General features: G+C 44.1%; 1 protein-coding gene across 5 annotated transcripts in view; it reads left to right on the top strand.

Moving 5' to 3' along the window:
• RAB44 (RAB44, member RAS oncogene family) overlaps positions 1-14,276 on the top strand; it is a 65,981-nt gene that overhangs the window by 12,365 nt on the left and 39,340 nt on the right. For all 5 annotated transcript variants that reach the window (XR_011358812.1, XM_069945130.1, XM_069945132.1 and 2 more), the window contains exons 2-4: positions 353-577; positions 3,048-3,159; positions 11,249-11,420. Coding sequence is in view for 4 of the 5 variants with exons in the window: in XM_069945130.1 (XP_069801231.1) it covers positions 374-577; positions 3,048-3,159; positions 11,249-11,420 (488 nt within the window). In the remaining variant the exon portion in view is untranslated. The remainder of the gene's footprint in view (positions 1-352; positions 578-3,047; positions 3,160-11,248; positions 11,421-14,276) is intronic.

Below are 14,276 nucleotides of genomic sequence, written 5' to 3' on the forward strand. Positions count from 1 at the left end.
CAAATCCCCATAGAAAACCTCTCCTATTCTGGACAGTTCCTGACACAGAAAGGGGTAGCAGCCGAGAGCACTTTGTCAGACCACTTCCTACAGAACTTACAGCAGCTGATAAGTACTGGAAGACGAAATTTTTAAATAGAAGTAATTTACGAATGTATATAACTTTTTGACACTAGTTGATTTAAAAGAAAAAAAAATAGCTGGAGTACCCCTTTAAGGTACAGAAAAACATGGTGAGACACACTGTGGTGTCACTCTGTAGATGGAGAGGTAAAAGTGTTATGACTCTTAGAAGAAGACAACAAGAAAATAAAAATGTGATTAATCCAGCTGTATTTCCTTCTTTTACCAGTACGTATATAAACCTTAAACCATGGATCGAAAAAAACAGAAGGGAAGGAAGATAGGTTCGTCCAGAAGGCTGATGGTGAAACAGGAGGATGCGCCTGTGGCCGAAGCTGAGACCAGTCCGAAAAGTGAAGATACTTTTTTTAATGACATGTCAGAAAAAATCCAACAACTTCTGTCAAATGACGGCACAAATGCCAATTTCTTTATCACCAGAGAGGACATGGAGGTAACTTCAACCAAAATCTACCTGTGGATATATTGTATTTCCTGTGTATGACAATGCATATGACGTGGCCCGGGGCGCTGGTTGCTGGTGTTGTATGCAGCTGATGGGCTCTGGTGTTTTGGGGCAACTTGTCACAGTGGCCAAGAATGGTAGTGCCCACACCCAGACACATGGGCACCAGACCTTGGTAGAACTGGTGTGAGGTGCAGGTGCGCCATAAGAGATGACAGAGTCCCGACTTATAGGATATAGGATGTAACAACAATACTGCTCATAGGTGCTAGTGCAAAAATAGTACAATACTTTGGGTAGACTCTTGAGGTAGAAGTTAGTAGAAGAGAAAAGGGTAGTGTGAGGCCGGACAGGAGGCCTTGTTTAAAGAGAATGTACCATTAGGTACATCCTCTTTAATCTGACCCACGGATAGAACGGCGCAGTCACGGGAAAGCCGGTGCCGCGGTCCGTTTTTTGAACAGCTGCCCGGTTCCCGTGTACGGTGCTGCAGTCTGTCTTTTGAATTGTGTCCCATTTCCCATGTACCGCGCCGTTCTATCCACTGGTACCAGGCTGGAGGCGGGCCGGGCTGCCCCTAGTGGGAGGAATCCCTCACCCCTCTATGACGCGGCTCCATTGATTCTAACGGAGCCGCGTCATAGAGGGGAGGGAATTCCCTCCCACTGGGGGCGGTCCGCCCACCTCCAGTGCTTCAGCCCCGGCCCATTACACCTGAATAGAATGGCGCCGTACACGGGAACCAGGCCGCGGTTCAAAAGACAGACCGCGGCACCGGCTTCCCTGTGACGATGCCGTTCTATCCGTGGGTCATAGTAAAGAGGATGTACCTGATGGTACATCCTCTTTAAGTAGTAACGGTTCTCTGCCGGGATGTGTGTTGTATATAGTATATTGGTGAAAGAATCCTTGCACTCACATTTAGATATGATTTTGATATCTGACTGCTTTCTGCCTACACAATATTGGAGACTGTCTCGTGAGGCAGTACCAGTCCCAGGTCTGTCTCTGGGGGGAGCTGACTAGTGAAGGTTTTCTCATGTAGTTGAGCGTAGTGTCCGTAAAGTACTTCAGCTTAATGCACTTTTGCTTTACTGGGGATCAGTCCCTCTTCCTTTCCTTTGGGAGAAACTGTCCTGACAGAAGAATTCTTGGCATAGACAAGGGGTGGTCCTAGTGTCTGGTTACCTCACCTCTAGTGTTCAGCACTGTATACTGGCTGTTAGTCTCTTGCTAGAACTGAACTCATTCCTGACTGAAACTACTCTTAACTGTAACTGCCCTTAACAGGAAAAAGCCCTATGCTATATAGGCTTGTGTCACAGGAAGTAAGGAGAATAGAGAGGGTAGAAGTGTAGAGAGGAGGCACCTGTGATTGGATAAACTCACAAACATAGCTAAACCTTCCACACATACTGCAGCTGTGCATAGGTGGATTGAGACACCTAGTGGCTGTAATAGAAATTACAGCTGATATCATTTGGCGTGACACCTGAGAGAGTTACTTTACCTGGTTGAAATAAAACTTAGGGAATCACCTGTGGTGGAACACTACAGAGAGTGTCAGCTCTCACTGTGAATCAACATTTGTGCATTATTAACATTGCTTAATATTTGTACATAGAAAAGTGTAGATACTCCACTTGTTTTGTATGGGCATACATTACTGGGACTTTGTCAGCTGCAATTCACATTCCAAACTGCTGACACTGTTAAGTGGTGTTAGGTCAAGAAGAAACATGGTGCCTTTCATATGTCCAGTTTGCTCCAGAATGTGAGCGTCGTGTACAGCCAACAAAAGTATAAGGTGTATGGGGGTCTTAAAGGAGTACTCTGGAAGAAAAAAATTCTTTCAAATCAACTGGTGCAAGAACATTATAAAGATTTGTATTTTTTAAAAAAAAATCTTACGTCTTCCAGTACTTAGCTACTGTATGTCCTGCAGGAAGTGGTGTTTTTTTTTTCCAGTCTGACACAGCACTCTCTGCTGCCACTTCTGTCCATGTCAGGAACTGTCCAGAGCAGTGGCAAATGGCCATAGAAAACCTTTACTGTTTGGACAGTTCCTGTGACAGACAGAGGTGGCAGCAAAGAGCTCTGTGTCAGATTGGAAAAAAATAAACCACTTCCTGCGGGACATACAGCAGTTGATAAGTACTGGAAGACTTGAGGTTTTTAAATAAAAGTAAATTACAAATAACTTTCTGACACCAGTTAATTAAAAAAAAGAGTACTCCTTTAAGTACAGAAAGTATTACCATATTACCATGTGACTGCAACTAAATGAGAGTACATACATGGCCATAAACCATCAATTGTGCACAAAAAGCAGCAAAAGAATCTTTCAGTGCCAACAGCAGAAGACACAGGAGGATGCTCGCAGGGTTGTCACCCCACACCAGATACTGGTGAATGACTCTGGGATATTCCTCAGGTGATAATTGTTTTTCTTCTTCAGAAAATCAGCGGCATCGTTTTTTGCTCCGTCGAAGACTTAGAAGAACTCTTTGATGATCTCAATAAAGAAGGGAAAGGATATCTTACTTATGAAGAGTTCTCTTCAGGACTGAGTAGGTGTTACATTTAACAAACTTACTTTTAGGCCCAGTACAGACTACAACTTTTATCTGCATCTCAATAATCCAGGATGTAAAAACATGGGGCAGAATTCTGAGGAAGATAATAGGACGCTGTATTGAAAAGCATGCCGATTTTAAAGGGACACTCCAGCGAAAATCTTTTTCTTTCAAATCAACTGGTTTAAAAATGTTATATAGATTTGTAATTTACTTCTACTTAAAAATCCCCAGTCTTCCAGTACTTATCAGCTGCTGTATGTCCAGCAGGAAGTGATGTATTCTTTTCAGTGCTCTCTGCTGCCACCTCTGTCCATGTCAGGAACTGTTCAGAGCAGCAGCAAATCCCCATAGAAAACCTCTCCTGCTCTGGACAGTTCCTGACATGGACAGAGATGGCAGCAGAGAGCACTGTGTCAGACTAGAAAGAATACATCACTTCCTGTAGGACATGCAGCAGCTGATAAGTACTGAAAGACTTGAGATTTTTTTAAATATAAGTAACTTCTTTTCTAATGACAGAGCCCCTTCAAACAGTCAGGACCTATACATAAATATAGTTTTGTAATAGATTGGAACAAAGTGTTATTTTTAGCTGGATGTTAAATTCTTAACAGCTGAAGCACAAAAAGGCGCTTTCATCTCTGAGATCACAAGTTATTTCCATTGTCTGTTTTGTCCTGTATGCAGTTGGATGTTAAGTGATATATTGTAATAAGGAAGTGGTCACAGAGGTTCAAAGTAATGAAATCACTGGCCTAATAATGGAAGCCTATGGGCGGTGTGTGCCAGTGGAGTTCCTCTGAGGCTTCTGCAGTTGGTGTATGTCGTAAAATCCTCCAGACACACTGTATACCTCTGAAAACCCAGTGTGAATGCCGCCTAACACAAGTACATGAGTTGTTATTAGCAGTACACTATACAATATCACCAAGGTATATTAGATTTACCTTTATTTTCCCGTCTCACCATTTGATATAAAACTGGCCCTGGATACAAGATAGCTGTAGTCAGATAGCCATCCTTCCTGAACCTTCCGTGGATATGCTCGTATGTATTGTCTGTGGAAGTGGGGAAGCCTCTGCCAAATGTTTAAAAGAGAAGTCCGGCGAGGGGACTTTTATTTTTTTTAAAAAGGGTAGAGGCAGGGGGAACATAAAAAACAAGCTTAAAGGGGTATTCTGGGGAAAATCAATAAATTATCAATGGAAAGGGTTAACCAAGGTTACCCTTTCCTAATATACTTACCTGTCCTTTATTGGCCCCCCAAGGGGGGCGGTCACATGATCGTCCAGCCTGCGACATCCCAGATCCTCTCTCCTTCCGGTCCGGTGAGGTCACCATACCCAGCCTGTGTCCGGCTTTCCTTCTTATTAGCAGCAGAGCACTGAACCCTGACTGGCTGACTAGCGTGTAGCCAATCAGGGTTTAGTGCTCTGCGTCCCCACTGCGCTCCAGAGTGCGGGTCCCCTGGGCCTACTGTAAATTACCAGGGGTTGTGGGGGCTCAGTGCGGGTCACCAGTTACATGGGCTGCAGCATTACAGCAGGTCAGTGTGAGGTGTCCCTGCGGGGTGTCATTGTTCCTGGCATCTAACATCACTCGCCAGGCCCCCCCCCCCCGCTGTCCCAAGAGGGGAAGGGATGCGGGGGGTGTCAGGGGACTCCCCCTCTGGAGCATGGTGGGGACCCAGAGCACTAAACCCTGATTGGCTACACGCTAGCCAGCCAGTCAGGGTTCAGTGCTCTACTGCTAATAAGAAGGAGAGACGGACGCAGGCCAGGTATGGTGATGTCACCGGATCGGAAGGAGAGAGGTCATCCCAGGCTGGACAATCACGTGACCGGACCGGAGATCTCCTTGCGGGGGCCAATAAAGGGCAGGTAAGCATATTAGGAAAGGGTTAACCCTTTCCATTGGTAATTTATTGATTTTCCCAGGAATACCCCTTTAACTCACCTCTCCCCATGCCTCTCCCATGACGGATCACCGCTCCAGGACCCCTGCTGGTCTCCAGGATCTTCTCCCAGCCAACACCATGACCCGGTTTATTAACTGCCCTCTCAGCCAATCAGTGACTGGGGAGGGACGCCGCTGCAGTCACTGACTGGCTGAGCTGCCAATCCATTAGCCGAGAAGGCATTTTCCCCCACGTTGTGACAGCATCATTGGAAAATGTCTTCTGACAGGGGTCCCAGAGCTGATGTACTAGCGCAGCACAGAGAGGTAAGTTAGTGTTCTGTAGTAAGGCCCGCATCAGAACCTCCCGCAGCTCACAATGAAGCAAGCGGACGGAGCCGCTTGCTTCATTGTGTGAACTGACAGGGTTTCCATTGAATTGCGGCCGAAGAAAACTGACATGTCAGTTATTTGCGGCGCAGCACGGGATCCCGGCCGGAGCGTATACGATGTGTGTATGCTCCGGCCGGGATCCCATAGAAGCAGAGGCAGTGTTCCACAACGTGAAAAGTACGGCCGTTGTTGCCGATGGCAACAACGGCCATACTTTTACGCAGTGTGAACATAGCCTTATGCTGCGTTTACACAGAACGATTATTGTTCGAATTTTCGCGAAGACGATCGCATTTGAGCGATAATCGGCTTGTGTAAACACAGCGAACGATCAAGCGACGAGTGAGAAATCTTTCATTTTGATCTTTCAACACAATCTCAAATCGTCATTGGTCGTTTGCTAAAACTTCGCAGACCGCATCGTGTAAACAGTCCTTCACCGATTTACCCAATGTGTGAGATAAAACGATCGCAATAACTATTTTTTAAATTAATTTTCAAACTATTTTTCTAACAATTCATTCGTCTAAACGCTGATCGTTATAAAAACCAGATAGTTGCTTCAAAATCGTTAAACGATCGACTAAGCGAATTATCGCTTTGTGTAAACGGGCCATAATGGTCCTTTTATACGATGCCATAATTCGGCCAATCGATCGTTTAACGATTTTGAGGCAACGATTTTATTTTTTTATAATGATCAGCATTTAGACGAAAAGTTAAATTGTTTGAAAAAATCGTTATTGCGATCGTTTTAAGATCGCTTAAGCCCATCTCACACATAGGATGAATATGTGAAAGAATGTTTACACGAAGCGATCTGCGAATTTTAAGTTAAAAACCAACAATGATTTGAGAACATGTTGAAAGATCAAGATGAATGATTCCTCGCTCGTCGCTTGATCGTTCGAAGTGTTTACACGAGCCGATTATCGCTCAAATGCGTTATCGCGAAAATTCGAACGATAAAAGGAACATTACACACACTTACTGACACACATTACTGACTGACTGATACACATTACTGACTGACTTATGCTGCGTTTACACGAAACAATAATTTGCCCGATCGTACGATTAACGATATCGGAGTAACGATTTTCTTTTCATAACGATCAGTGTTTTTTTTTTTTTTAAATTCTTTATTTCTTTTCATTTATAATATATAAAAAGATGAACATACAAAACTTTGCCATACATTCCATTTGTCAACATGACCTTCTGGCTCAAGAAAAAACAACATTCCCTGTTAAATACTTAACAATTCCATCCCCAGAAGCTCATGCCCACTCATAACCCTCCCTCCCTCCCTCCCCCGCCCAACCCATACCCTTACCCCGGCCAGGAAAGAAGGAAGATAGGAAAATGAGAGAGAAAGAAAGAGGGAAAAAAAAAAAAAAAAAAAAAGGGGGAAAGGGCAGGGAAGGGGGAGAGGAAAAAGGAAAAAGGAAAGGGGGGGGCCTTACCATACTTCCCACTTCTTCACCAGTTTTACATTTTTCTTCAACACTTCAAACCTCTTAGCTCTATTAACTAAGTTTAACCATTCATCTCTAGTAGGTTTTTTATCACTAATCCAATTCTTGAGGATAGCCAGCCTGGCCAGAAACAGCACAGAGCTAATCAAGCTACTGTGCTCTCCCAAGCCACCCGCATCCCCAAGGACTCCCAACAAGATTGAGATATTCCCTTCGAGAATCCCCCTATTATTTAACTCTCCATTGACCTCTGACCAGAATTCCCCTATGTCTGGGCATGTCCATAACAGATGTAACAGCCCTGCACCTTCCATCCTGCACTTACAACAGCAAGAGTTATCCCTAATACCAATCCTTTCCATAAAAACCGGAGTGTAATGAATCCTGTGAATGATTTTAAATTGAGTAAGGTTGTGCTCTAAATTCGTGGAGACCTTAGCTACACTGCCAACAATTCTATCCCATTCTTCAGTGGTTAGTGATCCAAGATCCTTCTCCCAATGTTTCTTATAACCCTCCTTTATTAAACAGTATTTTTGTGATAACAAAATCTTATAAATCTTAGAGACTATATGTTTAACCTCACCTATCCCCATTATATCATGAATTCCATCATTATGATGAACAAAAAATAGACTTTTATCCAATGTTTTATTATGTGCATTTTTAAGTTGCAAGTATCTAAATCTATGTCCCCATTCATTCCCTCCCCCTAAGGACAGTGAGTCTATATCTTTAAGTGCCCCATCTACAAAAAAATCCTTTACTTTAACATAGTGTAACTTTTTCCAATACCCTTGCGAGGTAATTTTAGCAAATTCTATCAAGTGCATATTCTCCCATAAGTCAGTGCATTCTAGACTCCCCCTAGCCTTACATAATCTTTACAGGCATACTCCGACTTGAGGGGCCGGTTTGTTTTTTTATGGGGAGATTTGGAGGGGGTCAGTACAGTGTTGGCTTTTACTTATATCCCCCCACCCTTTTCCACAGATGTCCTGGTGGAATTACTGCAGTTTATAAGTGGGAAGGAGTTTATTAATCTTTTTGTTAATGGGGACTTCAACTGTACGATGGAGCCTAGAGATAGGAGACCGTATAATGATAGACGTCACGGGATAAGCTCCCCCTTGTGGAGGTTCTGTGCGGAGACTGGGCTGTGCGACGCTTGGAGGGTTTTGCACCCCTTTGCTAATGTTTTTTCATGTTTTAGTGCGTCGCGTAGCTCAGCCTCTCGGATAGATCTCCTCCTATGTAATCAGGCTGGGCTCCGGAATGTATCTAAGGTTAGCTATGCCCCCAGGGTCCTATCTGATCACGCACCGTTGGTCTGGGTGATTAAGAGTAGAGAGGAGAGTAGGACTGGTAGATTGTTTAGATTAAATCCTCACTGGCTCCAGTTATTGGACAATAGGGAAGGGGTAGCAAGAGAAATTACCCAGTTTCTTGATCATAATTTGGGTTCGGCATCCATTCAATGTGTATGGGATACCCTAAAGGCTTTTATAAGGGGTATCTACATCAAGGAGATCGCTGTAAAAAAAAGAGGTTTTAGGAAAGAGGAAGAAGACCTGCTGCGGAATATTGATATAGCTAAGTTGGCATATTCAGAGGCAGGAGGTGCTGAGACTTTGGCTCAGTTAAAATCTGCGGAGGAGAAATATGCTATCTATTCCAAACAGAAGGCAAACAGTAGGTTGTTATTTTATGATCAGAGATCCTATACTGAAGGGAACAGACCAGGGAAAACTCTTGCTAATGTGATTCGTAGCCAGAGGGAATCCCAAGATATTAAAGTAATAAGAGGTGGAGATGGGATGCTGTATCACTCACAAGAGCAGATCGGGACTGAATTTAAGAATTTTTTTGCCTCCCTCTATACCTCCTCGGATCCTGATTTGAGGAGTCTGCACTCGGACTTTCTTGGGCAGATTAATCTCCCTAAGATTTCTATGGCACAAGATATACTTATGGACTCCCCTATCAGGTTGGGAGAGCTAGAGGAAGCCCTCGGTTCAATTAAAGGTAATACGGCCCCTGGTCCAGACGGACTGCCATATGATATATATAGATGCCACTCTAACATTCTTTTACCATTTCTGCTGCGGGTTCTCAATGAATCCTGTTTACAGGGGTTCTTGCCGGCGTCTATGGAGGAAGCTAATATTATCCTTATTAAAAAGAAGGGTAAAGATAACACGGAGATGGAAGCCTACCGCCCTATCTCACTGTTGAATACCGATTATAAAATATTTGCTAAGGTATTGGCAATGAGATTAGGGAAAGTAATGGAAACTATTATTTCAGATGACCAAAGCGGTTTCATGCCGGGAAGGAGCGTCCATCATAATATTAAAAGAGCTTTCCTGAATATGCAAGTAAAGGGAGAGGGTACCAGGGCGCTGCTTGGGCTTGACGCGACCAAGGCTTTTGACCGTGTAGAGTGGCCATATTTGTGGAGGGTTATAGAAGGCTTTGGTATTGGCAGCACCTTTTTAGGTATGGTTAAATTGCTGTACAGGAACCCAAGAGCCTCGGTCAGTGTTAATGGTACCCCCTCCCCGTCATTTATAATTTCTAGAGGAACTAGACAAGGCTGTCCCCTTTCACCATTATTATTTTGTTTATATATAGAACCCGTGGCAGAGTGGATTAGGCGGCACTGCCCTTTTAGGGGTTTTGGAGTGAGAGGAGATGAAGAAAAAATTCTATTATATGCCGATGACTTGCTCCTGTTTGTCTCCAGCCCCGAGACTTGTTTACCGTCAGTGATTGCCGATTTTCAGAAGCTTGGATCATTCACGGGGCTGGAGATAAATTGGACCAAGTCGTCGGTACTACCATTGGATGGGGCCGTAATAGGGGGAGTGGGAAACTTAAAGATTCTTGCGGAAGGGGAAGGATTGGAGTATCTCGGGGTAGTACTGACACCCTCACCAGAGCAGTATGTGGAATATAATCTGAAGCCTGCTTTAAAGAGGGTTCATGACAAGATAGGTGTATGGGGGAGGCTACCGCTCTCTATGTCGGCGAGACTCTCACTGATAAAGATGGTGGTTCTTCCCCAGATCGGCTTCTTCTTGGCCGCTGCTCCTTCTTGGATCAAAGATAAATGGTTCCGGGGGATCGAGCGGATCTTGAACGGGCTGATCTGGGGAAGAAAGAGGGTGAGATTAAAGTATATACACTTCTGCCCCCCCATGAAGAAGGGTGGGTTTGGGTTACCAGATTTCAGATTATATTACTTAGCCTACCAGCTGGGATTTTTGTTGACATATAAGGACGTCCCTGGGTGGACCGGAGGTAATAAGAGAGATATTTTTACCAAACTAGAATCTGGTGGAATCCGGATGAATGCTCTGAATAAAGACTGGTTTGGGAATCAATGTGGTAAAGTTTGGAAAGAAATAACGATCAGTGTTTAGACGGTACGATATATCGTACGGAAAATTTGTTTTGCGATCCCTTAAGCCTATTTCACACATTGGTTAAATTGGCGAACGACTGTTCACACGGAACGATCTGCGAATTTTTTGCGAACGATCAACGACGATTTGAGAACATGTTCAAAGATCAAAATGAACGATTTCTCGCTCGTCGTTTGATCGTTCGCTGCGTTTACACGTATGATTATTGTTTGAATTCGTTATCGTGCGAATTCACACGATAATCGTTCCGTGTAAACGCAGCATAACTGATACACATTATTGACAGACTGACTGACACACATTACTCACTGATTGACTGACACAGACACACAGTACTTACAGCTCCCTCTTCTCCCTCTTTCTTTCGGTTGGGCTGATCTCCACACTGTGGGGTTGAGGACCTGCGGGTCATGTGATCAGGTCCTTCACCTTTTTCTCTTTCTCTGGAGATCCTTTCTCCTGTGTGTTCTGATGTTCAGCACTCACCCTGCACTACAGTGAGGGGGCTGAACATGAGAGCTCTGGGCCCCTAGAGGTGCTGTGGGCCCCGGCACTTGCCCGGGTAAGCCCTGCACTGACACCGGCCCTGTGTTGTAAGTTCTCATGCCTAGTACAGCCCACTGCAGGACTGAATCCTAAAGGAAACATTAACCATAGCTTCATAATTCACCTCTGCTTTGGATCAGTTCCCAGATTGCTGAGGAAAGACTCGTGGTGTGACTTATTTACCGTGGCCAAAAATAAAACTAAAGAAGTATAAAGACTTGTGCAGGAGCTGGTAGGGGCCCTTCTGCTGAATCATTCCCTTATTGTTACATAATGTACAGGGATGACATCACTTACGCTTGTCTTGGCTGAGGCATTAACCTGCTCTGTGTATTTTAGAAAATCTCATCAATTCAAGCAGCAGTCCGTGGAGTCAAACACGGAAAAGAAAATCGACAAAACGAAGGACAGAGTTTCCTCGCTCTCCGTCATTAGAGGAAGCAGACACAGAGGAAAGGAAACAATTTAAGTCCTTTATGGAACAGCTTGGAGCGCACAACGTGTTTGAAGAGTGAGGAGTCTTGTTTTTCTTCCCCCACAGGAAAGATCTCTTGCTATGAAATTTTTTATTCTGTTCTCTTACCGTTTTACCTTCAAATGTCATTAAAGGGGTATTCCAGCTCAACTGGTGTCAGAAAGTTATACAGATTTATAATTTACTTCTATTGAAAAATCTCAATTCTTCCAGTACTTATCAGCTGCTGTATGTCCTACAGGAAGTGGTGTATTCTTTTGAGTCTGACACAGTGCTCTCTGCTGCCACCTCTGTCTGTGACAGGAGCTGTCCAGAGCATGAGAGGTCCTGACATGGACAGAGGTGGCAGCAGAGAGCACTGTGTCAGACTGGAAAGAATACATCACTTCCTGCAAGATATACAGCAGCTGATAAGTAATAGAAGACTGGAGATTTTTAACCCCTTTCCATCAGTTATCCGTATATATATACATTCCTACTGCACATACCCCGTGCGGTAGAAATGTATATATACGTTTATGACTGAGGGGCTTACTGATGTGTGCAGGATCGCTGCAGTGAGAGCGGTCCCTCACACATCAGTGTGTCTAGGGCCAGAGGTAATAAGAGGCAGCTGCGATTAACCCCTTAAACACCGCAATCTATAGTGATCGTGGCGTTTAAGAACAAGCCTCTTACCTCTGTCCTGTCGGTTTGGCGATCTGTGCATAGAGTCTGCCCTCAGGGAGACTCTATACATAAATCGCTGAAAACACTGATCTATGCTATGTTAGATTGTATGTTTTACAGTGAAAAAAGGTGTAAAAAAAAAAGTGTAAAAAAAAAAGGTTTTTAAAAGTATTAAAAAAACCTTTATAAACCCCCTCCCAATAAAAGTTTAAAATACCCACTTTCCAATTATAAAAATAAAAATATAAAAAATAAAAATAAACATATTACGTATCATAGCGTGCGGAATTGTCCGATCTATTAAAATATAACATTATTTTTCCCGCACGGTGAGCGGCATAAACAGAATAAAAAAAACAACACACCAGGCTTGCTGATTTTATTAAATTATATATCAGAGAAAAATTATTAAAAAGCGATCAAAAATTTCCTGTTACACCAATTTGATATTAATAAAAAATAGAGATCATGCCGCAAAGAGGGACACCCCAACCAGCCCTGTAGGTGGGAAAATAAATACATTTTTAAATAGAAGTAAATTACAAATCTATTTAGCTTTCCGACACCAGCTGATATAAAATACTGAAAAATTGGTTGCTGGTATTGTATACTGTATAAAGAAAATACGAAATCTAAATATAATCTAAAGTGAACACTAATTCCTTTTTCCAATTTTTCACGATCTAAATGGATGGGGTAAAAAATCTGCATTGATTAATCTTTTCATCCGTCCGGGACGTCGTACGACGCCGCAAATAACTGACATGTCAGTTTTCTGCAGCCGCAATTCAGTGAATTGCGGCCGTAGGAAACCCTGTCAGTTCATACAATGAAGTGAGCGGCTCCGGCCGCTCGCTTCATTGTGTGCTATAAAGTTCTGATGCGGGCGCGTGCTGATGCGCCCGCATCAGAACCCTGCGTCCGGAAAGATCATCTGGCCGGTACTTAAGTACCGGCCGGGATGATCTTGGCAGAGACTGGCCGTTCCGTTACCCGGCCGGGTCACGGAACCGCCGGTCTCTTACAAAGTGTGAACATAGCCTAAGGAAGCAAACACTGTTGGATGTAAAGGGATTCTACTTTGCTGGCTAATATCCTGTAGATCTGAGCTTGGGAGACTGAGCAAAACTGTCTGCTTCCCAATGCGCAGTCATTAATATGTCCTGTGGCGAGTCTATGCTGGAATTTAGATGCAAAGTCTACTATACAACTACAAAACATGGATACAGTCTATGGCCTATGGCCGGTGTCAGATAAGATCATTCCAGCCGGTACTGATGATCTTTAGTGCCGCTGAGTTCAGATAAGATCATCCGTGCGCGCCCGCATCAGAACTCCCCACTGCACACAATGGAGCGTGCGGCTGGAGCCACATGCTTCATTGTGTGCACTGACAGGTTCTCTGCGGCCGCTATTCAATGAATAGCGGCCGCAAAAAACTGACGTCAATTTTTTGCGGCTCCGCTAGAGATCCCGGCGTACACTATGGGGGACATTTATGAAATGTCTGCCAGAGGCCCATCAGGCGAGCAGGGCATACGGCAGGCGTACACCAGGGAGAAGGGGTGAATCTGCACCTTCTCCCTGGCGTACGCCCTGCTCGCCTGATGGGAGGGCTGGGGGAGATTGGGGAGGGGGGGGGGCGTGAAAAGGCAGGGAGGAGGCGTGGCCTCCTCCTGCACCTCATTTATCATGATTTACGCCTGCTCGCCTGCTGGAAGCTGGTAGATTTAGTACGCCGGGTGCAGGTTCGGGAACCCGGCCATCCGGATTCACTAAGAGACGTGCACCTCTTAGTGAATCCTACTGGGGTAAAGTGGTCGGGGTCTAATAAATTCCCCCCTAAGTGTATACGCTCCGACCGGGATTCCATAGACGGCAACGTAATGTATATTTTCATATTAATCATGGCCATTGTTGCAATCGGCAACAACAGTCGTACTTTTACGAAAATATACGTTGAGTGAACATAGCCTTATTCTGCGCACATATTGGCTCAAATATATAAAACAGTTCATGCCATATATTAAAATAAGTTCAATATGCTGCAAAGTTTGGCACAAATCTATGCTCACTCGGAACAGAAATTAATTTAAAGTGAATCTGTACCGGCCACCAGCCGCCCCAAACCTCCGGTACCATTCTTTTGTAGTCACCATGCCATGTCTGGTCTTAGGGTCAGCCTTCCTCCTAGGGCTGGTATTATGATTAAAAAGAAATTTT

The sequence above is a fragment of the Dendropsophus ebraccatus genome, chromosome 11 (genome assembly GCF_027789765.1).
Source record: "Dendropsophus ebraccatus isolate aDenEbr1 chromosome 11, aDenEbr1.pat, whole genome shotgun sequence".
Classification (NCBI taxonomy): Eukaryota; Metazoa; Chordata; class Amphibia; order Anura; family Hylidae; genus Dendropsophus; species Dendropsophus ebraccatus.